The following is a 17308-nucleotide window of genomic DNA, read 5'->3' as shown; positions in this document are numbered from 1 at the left end:
TTATTTTAGACTCAAAGTTTTTGAGTTAATTGGCAAAACCTGTTTTCCCCACAAAATTAAAAACTATTTACTATTTACAACAAATATACATACATACCTTTAAAACTCTGAATAGCTGAGGAAGTTTCTTCTCAATTTCTATAATGATTTCTTTTCCATCTTCTCCAGTCATACGACTTCAGAAAAGCAGAAAGAACACAAATTTATGCAAACAGCAGACACAAAATTGAACTATGAAATACCTGCATAATCTTTTTAAACATTATGTTAGAACACGGGCAAATTAATTGACCCAGTGCGTAAGATGCTTAAGAACATATAAGAATATAAATACGAAGAAACCCTCAGAATAACTTGTGCATCCACACTGTCCACAGGTTTTGACAGCTTCCCTATGTGAAGAGGAAACAGGGAAATCTATCCCTAGTTAAAAACTAAGAAACTTACTAAATCTTTATCGCTTTGTACCAGTTGTTACCCTTTCCTTGCAATTTCCAAACTACATTTAACTCAGAAAAACATGGTCTGCAGGGGAAAATTAAAAACGTGGGAAGCATTTGCGATTAAAAGAGAACTCGGTTTATTGCTCTCTATTAAAAAACCAATTGTGGGTTCCCCCACTGTCCCGAAACACAGGTGGCTCACGCTGAAAAACCATTACTCCAGCACGCTCCCTTCCAACCAAACTTTTCTTAACCCTTCGCTTGCAAGACACACGTGCAGGCTTCCTCATTCAAAACTTGCACCTTAACGGCAGCAGCACCCGCAGCCGGGAACGTCACCTAGCACGCCGCACCCCGGCGTCCCCGCAGCTACCAGACTTCCAAAATACACAAACTCGCTTCGCGTGCCCACCCAGACTACCTCCTCTCCAAGACCCGCCAGGGTGCCCCACCCCATACCCCCAGCAGGCCTCACCTGGTCAGAGTCAGGTAAGCGTCGGTCTGCTCTCCAAGGGAGGCGGAAGGGTCTTCCAAAGTCTCCAACAGCGGCACGAAAGGGCTGTGGCCCGGGGCCGTCATGTCGGCCCCTCCCTGAAGCCCAGACCGGAAAAGGACAATCCAGTGACCGATGGTAACAGCTCCGCGGCGGCCCCGCGTGAGTCCAGGCCCCAGCCCCGCGTGAGTCCGGGCCCCAGCCCCGCGCGCCCGCCCCCGCCCTCCCAGAGCCACCGCGTCCACGCCCCGGGCCCCTCGCGCACAAACTCAAGGTCCGAACCTCCGCCTGCGCGCCGCAACACGCTCCCAGGCCCACGCCGCGCTCCGCCCAGGGCCCGCTCCCGCCACCAGTTTCCCGGGCAGCTTTCAACAGCAGGAGGAGACCGGCGCGGCTTCGAGAGAAGCCCGGGGAGCGAGGCGTCTCACCGCGAGGGGGCGGAGGTTGCGCCAGGCTGACGGTTCCCCGCCGCCTATCGCTGTGACCCCGATATTCACCCCCACGTACGAAGATAGGCCTGCGTCCTCTCCGCCGCTGCCCTGCAGCACCCGGACGCAGCCCGACCTCGACTTTCCCGGCTCCGGCTGTTTACTCACGCGTGCGGCCCGCTCCCTCCTAGACCAAGATGGCGGCGGGGGCGGGCCCCAGAGCGCGCGGGAGTAGGACAGGCCTGGCGGGAGAGGCTCGAGCCAATCCAACAGGCAGCGGCGCGCCGGAGTCATCGATCGCCTCCCTTCCCCGCCTGCTGCCCCGCCCTGCCCCTCAGGTCACCTTGCAGGTGGGGGTGTTTTGGCCCGTATTTAACCCGCGAGGGACTTGAAATTCAAAATGTAAGTGAATCGCCGAAGTTTACCAGACTAAATTTAGTGCGTCTTCAAACTGCAAGTCCAGTACTTCTTGAAGTATTAGCAACAAATCATTTAGCAACAGGAGATAACTGTACTGTGATGTTTAAGAGCTGCGTTTAGATTGGTCTAGATTCCAACCCTAGTTCCGTGTGACTTTAGCAAGTTAGTCAACCTTTTTATGCCTCAACTTCCTCCTCTGTAAAATAGAGATGATAATAGTACCTACTTCAGGTTCAGGTGAAAGCTAACTGAAAAAAGTTTGGAGAGTCCAGAGGCTCTCAAGTTCTAAGTATACATAACAATGACCTGGGGATATTCATGATTAAACTGCTGGCTTCTGGGCCCCGCCCTTAGATATTGTGATTCCTTAGGTTTAGGAGCTGCATTCTTTTAATTGGCCTCAGGTGTTGAAGGGTGGGACTTGGCTAACAGTTAACACTTGGAGAAACTACAGTATACCCGTTTTGTTTTTGTTTTTTGTTGTTGTTTGCTTTTCAGAGAACTTTAATGCAGAAAATACACGAAAAGATTTGTATAAAATTTCTGGTGTTTTGAACGAATTGGAAATTGAGTACTCATAGGGAACAAGTTTTCCATCAGTTGTATACTTGTGACTTAATTCATAACAATGATTGCGATAACTATTTACTCTATGAAAATCTGATTATGGTTAATACGGAAAGATACAGGTTGAATCTTGTCCAATTAGACTGGAGGGCACTGGACTTTTAGGCAGATAAAACCTTGCACCTCTCAAAATGCACTTGCCGCCCGTGGGCCTAACACGCGGTGCTAATGAAGTTCGTGGCAAATGACAAGTAAAGCAAGCGAGCGATAACGAAAGTGTTAGGACCAAAATTATGCTGTTATGTTTTTTTCAGTATCTAATGTGCATGACTGAGTGAAGACAACAAAGTGAACAGGAACGCTGATTAATCCCCTCCTAAATGGCCTTTAAAAGTCCTTTGAAATTGTCAGAAGAAAATAATACATACAGTATACCCTTAATGAAAGTCAATTCTTACCTTTTTATAGACCTCTGAGCAATTTCCACAGCACACAGAATTGTATCAACTTTAAACCAGGCATTGAAGGCCCAATAGCAACTGTTCCTTCCACTCTGGCCTCACAGGTTCCAGGCACCTGGCTTGAGCCTCTACTTATCCACACACAGTACAACTGCTTATCCACACAGTTCCAGAATTCAGGCTGTGGTTTGCCCGCCTCTGTGTTATCTGCATCTAGCAAAATGTCTGCGAAACCAAGCACTCAACACAGAACATGTATCAAATAAAAAGATGAAGGAAGAGAGGGAAGGAGACCTGCAAGTTTTTGTTTTTGTTTTTCCAGAGCCTACCTCTGGAAATTAAAGACTCAAGAAATGGTGAAAAGCTGTGTCTGGGTGAGGTGTAGAGACACTGTAGAAGTAATGGCAGACACAGCTTTTTAGTTCAGCCTGATAACAAGTTCTTTAACCTTCGGAGGGGAATTTGCTCCTCATTTTCTGGACTTTGGCAAGACAATACTTAAGAAGGTAAAGAGGTTATTAGACAATGAATGAAATACATGGAGAAGTTTGCAACATTGAGATTTCAGTATAGTGGAGCTGTTGTGTTGGAAAGTGAGAGAGGATCTTGAAACCCTATTATTTTTTATGGTGGCTATGAGATAAGTGGAAAGAACACTGTTTGCCTTTAGACAAGTACCTCCACTCAATCCTTGTGTGCCTTACCCGTCTTTACTCTTCTTTCTAGCACTTATCACAATCTGATATTACATCGTATATCTATTTTTTATTGTCTGCCTCTCCCCACTGGAATGTAAATTCCTTGTGTATAGGGCCTTTGTTCTATTCTTTTTTTTTTCGAATTTCTCATTTATAAAGAAGAGGTTGGTGGTCATGTTGCTCCTCTTTCAAATGTGTAGAACAGTGATCTTCCTAAAATGTTATGTAATATTTTATCATTGTCACTCCCATGCCTGAGATTCTTTAGCAGTTCCCATCAATCAGGATGAATTTCAAAACTCTTGGCATAACATGCAAGCCTATTATTATTGGGCCACTGCTTCACCTCCAGCCTGACCCCCACTTAAGCCAGGTTCTGAACAGTCTGCCAGGATCTTTAACTTTTCTATGTCTTTGAAGGTCTATGTTGTTCCTTGTGTTTAGAATATTAAGTCGATTTTTCAAGTGTGATAAATGAGTCAACTAAAATCACACCTTTTAATGAAATCCTTCCCTCATCTACTCTGTCCCAATGGAGATTTAAATGTTTTTGCCTCCATGCTGACATAGCGCTTTGTACATAGACCTGTTAAAGTGAGTAGCCCATTGATTTGGTTTTGTGCATTTGCAGTGGCAGAGTTGAGGGTTAGCCTGAGGGAAATTAGTTCCAGCCATTATCTCAATCAGGGCCCCTTCCCTGTTCTTTAGTATTTTCTGATCTAAGGTACTAAGAGATTATACAGTCTAGACAAATCTCATTCACCACCTAGACCCTTCTCCAGACACCCTTCCAACCAGATTGCTACTCCCAAGCTTCTCTTTTATAGGAATTCTGAAGCCAGCACCATGGACCTGCTCCCACTGAGCAATAAATTTGTACTACCTGACACTCAATGAATATTCTGAGTTAATTTGTTGATTTGTCCATGCATTAATTCATCCATCCTTTCATATATTCACTCAACTAATATCTATCTGCTTTGCCTCTCCCAATCCTATATCTTTGTTTCTCCTCGGAACATCTCCCTCAGGATGAAAAGTTTTGCAACCTCAGTCCCATATTCCTGCCTAATTTCCCCATTCTTGTCTTTAATCACACATTTTTCAACAAAGATCAAGCATATAATCTCATATCTATCAATGACTCCTTTCTCCTACTTGCCCCAGTGGTCCTAATAATTATTCTTACCTCATAATTCTTAGATCTGTCCAACTAGGATCCCAGTTTATGGCCTAAACATATAACTTCAGGATTATAATATTGCTTTTTTTTTTAACTGTTTTTACTGAGTGCTAGATGTTTTAATAGATGATCTCATTTATTCCTCACAATGGTTCTAAGATGAAGTACTTTCCCTGGATTTACAAATAAGCAATGTGAAGCTTAAAGAGTAAACTAGGGAACTTTACTGTAGTCATGTGTAACCCAAAACTAATCTATTTAAGCTGCATTCATTCATCAACATTTAATGAGCTCTGCCCTGTGGGGTATGGTTTTCATTGGTAGATTTATTCTTGAACATTATAAGAAAAATTCAATATAAAGAGTCCTATGAAAACTCACTATTTACTATAGTTAGTCATTTAGTAAAATAAAGTATCCATCTGTAATCCAAATTACTAAAGTTAATGCAATGCACCTAGTTTTGGAGTCAAATTGGTGAGGATTGAAATACTGCTTTGCCACTGTGCAACTTAAGATCTGCGCCCAAAACGCTTAACTTTGCCATGTCTTCATCAGTAAGATGAGAAGAAAGACACCAACATCAAAGTCCAGTAAATGATCAATATTATTACCTGGTGCCTAGCACAAATCCTGGCACATAGTAGGTGTTTAATTGGTGTTTATTACATGAATACATTAATTGAAAAATCACATGGTTTCTTTTTCTTTTTTCTGAAATACATGAGCTAGTTTAAAGTTTGTCACTTAAAAATTGTGGAGTATGAGGGTTCTGAGAGACATTTGAAACATTACCCAACATGATAACTATTTCACTGGATTCATTTAAAGAAAGGCGGTCTTTGAGATTGTTTTAGCTTTTTAGTCCTGTGTTGCTAAAAGATCCCATGATGGACTTTTCAGCAGTTAATAGATGGTAAAAGAAAAATTTTTTAAGGATTATTTCATCCCATCATTAGTTCAGATACAATAAAAATATATAGCTAATAACATACCCCAGGACCCTCACGAAATCTACTACCTTTGCATTCAGACCTACTCCACAAAATTATACAATTGTATTAACTAAGAGGTGCTTTTAATCCTTTAACAGACCAAAGGCTTTATCTGTACATATAGTTACACGCTTTCCAGTGAGCTGTGCAGAGTTCCTACCATTTAGGACCAAGCCAACTCCTTTTCCGATGAGAAAATTGAGCCCCTTCAAGTTAAAATGAAAAGAGAGGGGCAACATAGTATAACAGAGGCTGATTGCTAAGGTTTGAATCCTGACCCTACAACTTCTTAGCTGTGTGACTGGCAAGCCACTCAACCTCTGTGCCTCAGTTTCCTTTGCTGCAAAATGAGAGTAATTGTACTTGCCTCATGGGCTTGTGAGGCATATGTAAGTTAATATCAATTCATGGAAACTGCTTAAACAATGAGTGTGTACATACTATAAATATTCAGAAAATGTTAGCCATAGAAACATTGGTTTCTCAGGTTTAAGTAAAACAACATGTTATAAAACCATGAATACTTCCCATCCCCTCCAAAAAAAACCACCACTTTTTCACTGAAATGGGTTTCCTAGTCCACATTAAAAGTATGAGACTACAGTCCATCAGCAATAATTTAATGTTATATTTCTCAAAGTGTGGTTCCAAGATCATTGCATCAGAATCACTGGAAATCTTCTCTATATGCAAATATCTGGTCTATACCTCTCAGACCTACTGAATCAGAAGTTCTTAGACAAATCCAATAATCTGCATTTTTAATATGCACCTGAATGATTCTTTTCAATACCAAAGTCTGAGATTCCTACTGTGTTCAAGGCACAAGTTTTCTTTAACTTTTGTAGGACAGCTCTTAACTATTATTTGTAATTGGAATACAAAAATCTATTTTTGAAAAAACCCACCCATGTATGGCAGAAATTGTTTGCCTATATTTCAAAGCAGATTCATGGAGAGAAAACAAGTCTTTAGAAGCTCAAAGCTACAAAGATAATTGAAACTGACAGCCTTGAGGAGCCAAAAGGGATAGTGACTGATTGTTATGCTTTAGGCCTTTTTGGAGAAAGAACATAATCACAAATTTAGAAAATTAATCCAGTTCAAATTCATCACCAGGGCTACTCATGGGCATGATTAAATGCTCTACTTTTCTTGATCACTGGATTAAGGAAATTTTTCTTAAACTGCCTATTCTAGTAAGCTAATATAACTGAAAATTTTAAATCCTCGAAGTGTACTATGGATAAAACAGAATTTTGACCTAAATTTGTAAGCTTCGTTGTCAACCCTCATATGATACTGGTAGAAATGTAAATTGGTACAATCTCTTGGAAGGACAATTTGCAGTATTTATCAAAATTACAAATTTCCAGAGTTTTTGATGCAAAAATTCCACTTCTAAGCGATTATCCTACAAATATGCTCATTCATAAACAAAATAAAGTTTGGAGACATTTCATTGCAGAATTGTTTGATTTAAAAAAAAAAGAGATTAGAAACAACCAATGAGGACATGTTAAATAGATTATGGTACATCTATATTGTATAATACTAGTCAGCTAACTATATACTTACTAATATGTAGTGAAATCCAAAATATTTTAATGGAAAAAAATGTTTCACTAAAAGGAATCAGACATCCTTAGAGAAATGACTAACACCAGGACTGGGGTTGAGAAAGTATAAGAAGAGCCTGGAATATCTTTTTCGTGCCAGAAAGTAAACAAGTGCTTAAAAATGTTGGGAAAAAAAAAAAAAAAATGTTGGGAACATGTTTAAAGGACTCAGGAGCCAGCTTGAAGGGCTCCCACTGGCTGAATCTGGAACAGTGGATTATAAACCATTGAATAAAAAAAGAATCCATGAGCCCATACTGATACTTAAAATATAAATAAAGGGAGGAGAAGGAATGACAGAGTTAGGAAACTGCCATTTTGCAACCATGATTGTAATAATTGATTCAGGCAATAATCATCAGTAAGTGTTAAATCCATTGAGCAAAAGTCTCATGGGGAGCACAGTCTCAAAGTATCTCCTCATAAGCAAATAAGAAGAGATAAATGGCAGCTTTACAGTGGAGACACCTATGAAAATCACCAAAACTTGCACAAACTAGTATCACTGAGATTCCCTGAGGTAATTCACTGGGGAAGCAACATCACTTCTACGGTGTGCCTACCAAAAATTCATAACCTGAATCTCTCCATGAGGAAAGAATCAGAAAAATCCATATTGAAGCATGTCCAATAAAAACAAAAGTCAGGGACTTCCCTGGTGGTGCAGTGGTTAAGAATCGGCCTGCCATTGCAGGGGACACGGGTTCGAGCCCTTGTCTGGGAAGATCCCATATGCCGTGGAGCAACTAAGGCCGTGCGCCACAACTACTGAAGCCTGCACGCCTAGAGCCCGTGCTCTGTCACAAGAGGAGCCACTGCAATGAGAAGCCTGCGCACCACAATGAAGAGTAGACCCCACTCGCTGCAACTACAGAAAGCCCATGTGCAGCAAGGAAGACCCAATGCAGCCAAAAATAAATTAATTAATTAAAAAAAAAAGTCAAACAACAAACTGGCCTGTATTCTTCAAATGACAAGGTCATGAGGAACAAAGGAAAGCAGAGGAATCGTTTCAGAATAAAGAAGATACAAGAGCTATGACAACTAAATGCATGCATGATCATGGATCAGTACATTTTGGAAACAATAAATTTTGCTTTAACTCATACAACTCAATATCAAAAAACAAACAACTTGATTAAAATATGGGCAGAAGACTTGAAAATACATTTTTCTAAAGAAGACATACAGATGGCTAACAGGCACATGAAAACATTTTCAGCATTGAATAATTATTAGTGAAATGCAAATCAAAGCCACAATGAGATATGACCTCACCCTCATCAGAATGGCTACCATCAAAAAGTCTATAGAGGTTGGCGAGGAAGTGGGGAAAAGGGTACCCTTGTATGCTGTTGGTGAAAATGTAATTTGGTGTAGACACTATGGAAAACAGTATGGAGGTTTCTCAAAAAACTAAAAATAGAACTACCACGTGATCCAGCAATTCCACTTCTGGGTGTGTATCCAAAATAAACCAAAAATACTAACTCAAAAAGATACATGCACTCCAACATTCATAGCAGTATTATTTACAATAGCCAAGATATGGAAGTAACCCAAGTGTCCATCAACAGATGAATGGATAAAGAAGATGTAGTATATAAGATGTAATATATATACACAATGCAATATTAGTCATTAAAAATGAAATTGTGCCATTTGCAATAACATGGATGAACCTAGAGGGTATTATGCTTAGTGAAATGTCAGACAGAAAGACAATACTCTATGTTATCAATTATATGAGGAATCTAAAAAATAACACAAATATATATAACAAAACAGAAACAGACCCACAGATATAGAGAACAAAGTGCTTAAAGTGGTTACTAGTAGGGAGAGGGAAAAGGGTAGGGGCAAGATAGGGGTATGGGATTAGGAGATACAAACTACTATGTATAAAAGAAATAAGCAGCAAAGATGTACAGCACAGTGAAATATAACCATTATTTTGTAATAACTTTAAATGGAGAATAATCTACAAAAATATTGAATCACTATGCTGTACACCTGAAACTAATATATTGTAAATCAACTATACTTCAATTAAAAATTTTTTTTGCTTTAAAGGAGTAGTGAAATTTGAACAAAGATATGTTACAACAAATACGTTTGATAATTGTATTGTAGTTATGTAAGAAAATCAGAATGAGAAATTCTCACAAATTTAGGGAAAGATCGATTTTTCTGTAGCCATAGAACAAAGTCACAGTCAGAACACATTCAGTTGATAGGCACAACTCATCTCCGTGAACCTGCTTTTGTAAGCCAACTGATCATCATTAGCCTCTTGTGTATTACAGTCAGCTGATCAGGCATGAATTCACTCCAGAAAAGATGCCTTTGAGTACCAACCAGTCAACAATAGTCACTCAAGTAACCAAGCTTTGAAGGATCACGCCAACCCTTTTATGCCTCTCAAAGCCCACCCATCCTGAGCTCCATGCCTCCCAAAAACCCTGAGTCCAGTAGTTGGCTTTGCTCAGACTCTACCTGACCAGCATAGCTCTAGATTACTATAGTAAGCAGTAAATTTCAGCTTTGTCTTTTTATTTCAGATATCAATGGCAGTCTCATTATCCTTTGGTAATTCTGGAATTTCCACCAAGATTGTTTTAAAAACTCGTTTGGCAGTATTCCAGGTAAGCTCTGGGCCAACAGGTACACTTACTGGTCCAAACTTTGCCATGAGGTCAGCTGCCAGGTGAGTCAGTCTCAACCGCCTGAGCTCTACTTTCATTGAATTCTCATTACTGTGTGTATTCTTTTAGCCTGGGATGTATAACCCAGTAGTTTTTTTTTCATAAGATCATTACGCTTAGGTCTTTGTTCTAAGTAATTAGACCTTTTGGTTTGGAATAGAGCCATTTGGTAGTTACACTGAGAAGTTTAATAAGGTTAATAGACCATTTTTTTTTTTTTTTTTTTTTTGCCGTACGCGGGCCTCTCACTGTTGTGGCCTCTCCCATGGCGGAGCACAGGCTCCGGACGCATAGGCTCAGCGGCCATGGGTCACGGGCCCAGCCGCTCCGCGGCATGTGGGATCCTCCCAGACCGGGGCACAAACCCGTGTCCCCTGCATCGGCAGGCAAACTCCCAACCACTGTGCCACCAGGGAAGCCCAGGTTAATAGACCTTTTGCTTTGGAGGTCTACCATTTGAAAATGTTTGCCATTAACCTGCATATTCTCCTGCTGCTTACTTTGGTTTTGTTTTGTTTTTAGGAAATTTTTAAATATTTACTTTTAGAATTCATTTAAAAACAATAATGAGCCCACTATATGTTAACATAAATATTATATTTTAATTACAAGATTTTATGAAAAAAATTAGAAGCATGGCATTATGTTTTACTTTTTTGTCTGGTTTAATAGAAGACTGCTAAGTTCTACGAAAGGCTTCTACCTTTACTTTATTGTGCTGTGTTGTTTTGTTGAAGAGTAGGAAGAAAATCCAGCCTGGCATAGCTATGTAGTTGGAAGAAGCAGTATTTTAATAGCCTTTTCAGATAATTGTGGATATTCTCCTTTTATGTAACAGCAAAGCTTGACAAGCAGTAGTTTCTCAAAGATTAATTAATTGCGATGAAGAAATTGCGAGAAGAAATCATACCAGTGAACTTTTTATACTCTGTTACATTAAAATACTTTGGTGTATCTTGAATGTTGAATGGATCTTTTACCCATGCATGATTTTGTATAGGTATGCATTGGTCATTTGAAAAATATTGTCATTGAATAATGTGCATCTTCCAAATGTTGGCACATTTCGTTATACGTTACCAAATATCACCTTTGTTAATATCACTACTAATCTCATTAGAAAGTTCTTTCTGTTGGTATATACTTAGTGGAATTCCTGGGTCACAGGAAATGAGAACATTTCACTTTATAAGGCTATGACAACTTGTTTTCCAAAGTACTATTCCTAATTTACAATCCTACAAGCAATCTTATAGGAGAGCTCAACATTTTTTCCAGCATTTGATAGTTTTGAACATTGGCATAAAAGAGTAACTTGCGGTGGTCTTGATCTGCATTTTTCTTTCTTTTTTTAAAAAATAAATTTATTTATTTATTTTTGGCTGCGTTGGGTCTTCGTTGCTGCGCACAGGCTTTCTCTAGTTGTGGTGAGCGGGGGCTACTATTCTTTGCAGTGCGCGGGCTTCTCGTTGTGGTGGCTTCTCTTGTTGCGGAGCATGGGCTCTAGGCGTGCGGGCTTCAGTAGTTGTGGCACATGGGCTCAGTAGTTGTGGCTCACGGGCTCTAGAGTGCAGGCTCAGTAGTTGTGTGCACAGGCTTAGTTGCTCCATGGCATGTAGGACCTTCCTAGACCAGGGGTCAAACCCATATCCCCTGCCTTGGCAGGCGGATTCTTAACCACTGCACCACCAGGGAAGCCCCTGCATTTTTCTGAAAATGAATTTGAGCAACTTTTCATATTTATTCTATTTTGTGAAACAGATGTCGTGCCTTTCATTTCTCCCTTTTTTTTCTAACAGCTTTATTGAGATAATTTACATTCCCTACAATTTACCCATTTGAAAGGTACAATTCAGTGGTTTTAGTATATTCACAAATTTGTGCAACCATCACCAAAATCTATTTTAGAACATTTCATCACCCCCCAAAAAACTCTATACTTTTTAACTATCACCCCACTCTCCTCCAAACACTCCCCTCTCACTCCCAAACAACCACTAATATAATTTCTGTCTCCATAGACTTGTCTATTCTGGACATTTTATTTAAATGGAATCACATAATACATGACCTTTTGTGACAGGCTTCTGGCACTTAGCATTTTGTTTTCTAGGTTCATCCATATTATGTAGCATGTGTTAGTACTTCATTCCCTTTTATGGCCAAATAATATTCCATTGGATGGATATACCACATTTTGCTTATGCATTTATCAGTTGATACATATTTGAAGTTAAATTAAAATCCTAATGTATCAGTTACATCTCAATTAAAAAAATCCTGGTCTAGAGCTAAATTAAGGGCCATGCAGGCATGCCTTGGAGATATCGCAGGTTTGGTTCCAGACACCACAGTAGAGTGAATATTGCAATAAAGCAAGTCACATGAATTTTTTGGCTTCCCAGTCCATTTAAGGTTATAATTACACTATACTGCAGTCTATTAAGTGTGCAATAGCATTATATCTTTTAAAAATGCACATCCTTAATTAACAATCAATGCTGTTGAAAGAATGGTGCCAATAGACTTGCTCACTGCAGGATTGCCACAAACCTTCAATTTGTAAAAAATGCAGTATCTGCAAAGCTCAGTAAAGTGAAGTACAGTAAAATGAGGTATGCCTGTAATTAAAGAATTTCCTAATCTCCAGAAATACAGGCAAATTTTTGCTATAGAATCTGGAACTTTTAAAGATACTTATTATCATGGGCTACAGATCTGTACCAACTAATTTAGTTACTTATAAGCCCTTCCGAAGGGAAAAATGTCTAAAATCATCAAGGCATGAAAGAGGAGCTTTTTAAAAACTCAGCTGTGAAAATTTTTTAAATATAAAAAGAAAAAATATAAAGCAATTAATAGAAGCCTCTATTTTAAGGGTAGTCTGGACAAAGCTTCAATGTTGTAACTTAAACAGACTTCAGGAAACTTTCAAAAAGTATTCTGGGTTACATTCAGTATCTGGAATTAAAGAAGCCTTCCCTTCTCTTTTTTGTAGACTTAATAAAAAATAAATTAATTAAAATGTAAAATTGCTAGTTTAGAAAATATCTAATATATGGCTCAACGTTTCCAGATAGCTTTAAAAAGTAAATAGGCTAGAAATCGTATATTGTACGGCTCTATAGATGGAATACCCCAAAGTGTCTCTGTTCTCTATGATGTGAGAGCCTACAGGTAAGGATACGTGTAAATATAGTGAATAGAAGTACCATTAAATAAACTATGCACCATGCCAGCTAAGAAACAGGACAGCTATTCAAAAATCTATCCAGTGATATGGCTCCAACGTAAACAAGAGCACCCAACAATTACCAATCCTTTTTCTATTTCCCTATATTTTATATAGTTATCACTTTATCATTAGTTCCACCTCTATATCAGAGTAAGATTGTCTAAAAAGCAAGAAGAAAGGCAAATTGACTTCTCATGAAAAAAGAAAACAAATAATTTTGTATTAAAGTAAAAATGATAGTGCCATGTTGGTTTTTTTAAAAGAAGATAAGAAAAATTTGAATGTATATAGTAAATTGTGGAGGACTTGAGAAGAAATCAACTTTATTTCAGTTCAGTTTCAATTCAGTGTCTCAACTATAACTGATATTTTGAGATCATTATCAGAGGGATATTCTTTATTCTCTGTGATACAACATTGTGAAGAAAATAATCAACAGAGCAAGCCTGAACTGCTCTCCTTGGAAAAGCCTGTTTGCAAGGTTGAGTGTTGACTGGCATCCAGGAACTTAAATTTCAGGAGGGTTCCCAACATCAACTGATGAGAGTGACTCACTAAACTATTTGTACAAACAATATGGTTTCTGCTGAACCTTGCTTTTCCTTCTGGGTGTCTGGAATTTGGGTACATGCCAGACAGTGGGGCCTATGTGATTAGCCCCCAATAGAAACCCAGGGTACTGAGTCTCAAGCTTCTGTGGTTAGCAACATTTCACACAACATTTCATACGTGTTGGCACAGCTCATCACTAGGGAAATTAAGCATGTCCTGTATGACTCCATTGGGAGAGGACCCTTGAAAGCTTACATCTGGTTTCCCACAGACTACGTCTAAGTGCCTTTTCCCTTTGCTGATTTTGTTCTAGATTGTCTATATCCCTTAGCCGTGAATACAACTATATGCTGAGTCCTCTCAGTCCTAGTGAATCATTTTACCTGGGGTGGTCTTGGGGATCTCTAACCCGAACATCTATAAATGTAGTAAGTAAGATCTACTTTTAGACAAAAATATACTGCAGCTCTTATACTTGATTGGATTATAGTTCATCTAGATATGGGAATGTTTGCGGTTCTAGAAAGTACCAAAAATATAGCTATGGTACCAGAATTCTTATGGATGAAAGATTCCACCGATATAGGCAGATTAACTTGGAGCAGAGTCCATAAGATTACAGATTGATTTTTTTTTCCTTAATAGCATTATTTATTTTGTACAAACATGAAAATGTTAGGCCATGCTCTATGGATTTTAACTCACTAAAACACCATTGCCTATAAAACCTATCTCTTAAAGAAGCAAAATAAATAAATCTCTGTGCCGCTGAGTAATTACAGGCCTCAACTAATAAGTCAAAATAGCTTCAGATCTTCTACTAGGCCTTTCAGTCTAATGGTGGCACATGTACTCAATCACTATTGCTAGCAGAAACCACTCGTTTTTTACTTATTGATTAACTAATTATGAATTATCATTTTCTCCTTCTCATGTAACCAAATACTGGTGTAGCACTCTTAATCCAGCAACTCCATAACCCTGTGAAGGAGAATCCCGTACTTGTGTTCCTGTAATTCAAGAAGACAACCATGATCAGAACAGAATTTTTGACACTATAGTATCAAATTCTTACTCAATATTATTTGTTGAAGGGTTTTATGTTAAAAATATGAAAAAACATGAGGCTAATATACAAAAAACTGTCCTGTTTCTCTTATAAAATTTCTTACCAAAAGCCAAATTGTTCACATATCTGAACCATGGTTCTTTCTAGGGTGTATTAAATTGTTAGTATAAATGTGTGTATATATATATATATATATATATATATATATATATATATATATATATTACACTAAGATTAGTAGCTTTTAGAATAATTCATTTCTTTAAAAGGATATACAAATGCAAAGATTTCTAAGGTATCCTAAAATTGAATAACAAACACATCAATTACCTGGTGTCTTCACATTAAAACAATTGTCATAAAGCCAGACACTCATAGTAGAAGAGATATTACAGAAGTTAGTATACTATACTATAATCATTATGGAAATATTCTGCGTATACAGAAATACATGAACAGATTGTCATGCTAAACAGATTTCTCTGATTAAAATCATTATACAGGGACATCATTAAAACATCAAAAACAAAAATAGTAACAATAAATTGATGTAGAAGTTCAAAGATTTCATCATAGATGGGCAAAATCTGGATACCCAAATTCTGAAGATAAACACTGGGAATGATTAAGTTATAAGATCTATGAGGATAAAATCTGGCAAATCCACAATGGCCACCTGATAAGCACCCAGTAACACCCCAAATGAACACTTGTAGAAATCTTCCATCAAACAACCCATCCACACCACAGTCAGGATAAATTGACCACAACACCATTATGAGAACACTCCCAGGAACAGAGGATTTAGCCAGTTCATGCCCTATCTGAAAACCAATTAACCTGGAAAAATTGTAAAAATAAGGCAAAGACTAAGATCATGCCTTAAAAGATCCTTTGAGATCACTGAATGAATTGTAGCAATTGCTTCCCTCTATCATTTATGAATGTATACTATTAATAGTACATTTGTTACCTGGGTAGGTTAAAACATTTGCTTGTTGAAAAGCCACAGCATTCACCATGGTTAAAATATTTACCATTAGATCTTGTATTTCCTGTGTAGAACATTTTGTCTTGTTTATCCAGCAGTATGGGGATACATTTAATTAGAAGTTATTCATGATTTTTAGTAACACAGGATTTTACTTACTCTAAAACCTTATTGTCTGTATCACTGACAATCCTCTAGAAAAATATAAAGGACCTTGACACAACTGAAAAGTTACATCTATTGGAGATCCTAAACTGACATTCTCCAGAGACCCTCCAGAAATTGATGGTTCCTGAAAGTGGACTGCTGATTCAAGATATTAAGAATAAGCTGGTAACTACACACTGTGAAATGTGTTTTCACAAGACCATTGGGGGAGTTCCCTGGTGGCCTAGCAGTTAGGATTTCGGGCTTTCACCGCCGTGGCCCAGGTTCAGTCCCTGGTTGGGGAACTGAGATCCTGTGAGCCGCATGGCTAAAAAAAAATAATAATAATAATTCCCCAAACTGCTGGAACAATATTCTTCTATGTAACACACTTAAGAAAAGTACTTTTATATAATTATGCTTTTTATTCTTTAGTGATTTAAAGTTGTACACTTTTGACTCAGTCTATTATGTTACCCTAACCAATAATAATGATGTGCTTATATGTAAGCTTTACCAAAAACAGTCACCACCTCTCCTCAATAAAGCTGGAAAAGAATAAAATAAAATAAATAAATAAATAAATATTTTTTTTAATGCTGGAAAAGAAAAAAATTAAAAATAAAAACGATCACTTTTCTAATTCTGTAATTGAGCTCTCCTAAGCTTGGCTAATACAGCCAGGTTGAAAAATAATTGAAGGTATGTTACATAATAAAACTATAATAATTTATATTATGTATTATTAAATATATTTTATATATCAATAATTATATTAAAGTAATAACTATATATCAGTTAATATTTAAGATAGTATATTATATAAAATTATATTACTATATTATCTATAATATATAAATGAAGAAAAATATTCTTTTGCTGCAAGAGAGGGATATAACTATTCTTGGGCTGTAGCAGTAATTGTTTCTCATCACTACACCCAAAGACAGTATATCTATAACTTCAAGATTGATTGTACCTTTTGGGGATCTCCTGGATTCTTTTTCCTATGTGACAATCAGTCTTCAGTGCTGACCCAGAACCAAGGCTGTACAAGTGTTCTGTAGGGCTTTCTGTGAGATCATTCCATGAGTTTAACTCCCCAACACTCTCAATGAACTACATTTCTTTTTTTTTTTTCTCGGTACGCGGGCCTCTCACTGTTGTGGCCTCTCCCATTGCGGAGCACAGGCTCCAGACGTGCAGGCTCAGTGGCCATGGCTCACGGGCCCAGCCGCTCCACAGCATGTGGGATCTTCCCAGACCAGGGCACAAACCCGTGTCCCCTGAATCGGCAGGCGG

General features: G+C 38.2%; 1 protein-coding gene across 2 annotated transcripts in view; it reads right to left on the bottom strand.

Moving 5' to 3' along the window:
* RIF1 (replication timing regulatory factor 1) overlaps positions 1-1022 on the bottom strand; it is a 50239-nt gene extending 49217 nt beyond the window's left edge. For both annotated transcript variants that reach the window (XM_065880220.1, XM_065880221.1), the window contains exons 1-2: positions 919-1022; positions 98-176 (exon numbers count right to left, since the gene is read on the bottom strand). In XM_065880220.1, the coding sequence (XP_065736292.1) occupies positions 98-176; positions 919-1022 (183 nt within the window). The remainder of the gene's footprint in view (positions 1-97; positions 177-918) is intronic.
* Between the last annotated feature and the right edge of the window lie 16286 nt (positions 1023-17308).

Source organism: Phocoena phocoena, chromosome 7, assembly GCF_963924675.1.
Source record: "Phocoena phocoena chromosome 7, mPhoPho1.1, whole genome shotgun sequence".
Classification (NCBI taxonomy): domain Eukaryota; kingdom Metazoa; phylum Chordata; class Mammalia; order Artiodactyla; family Phocoenidae; genus Phocoena; species Phocoena phocoena.
This window is presented reverse-complemented; position numbering and strand designations above follow the sequence as displayed.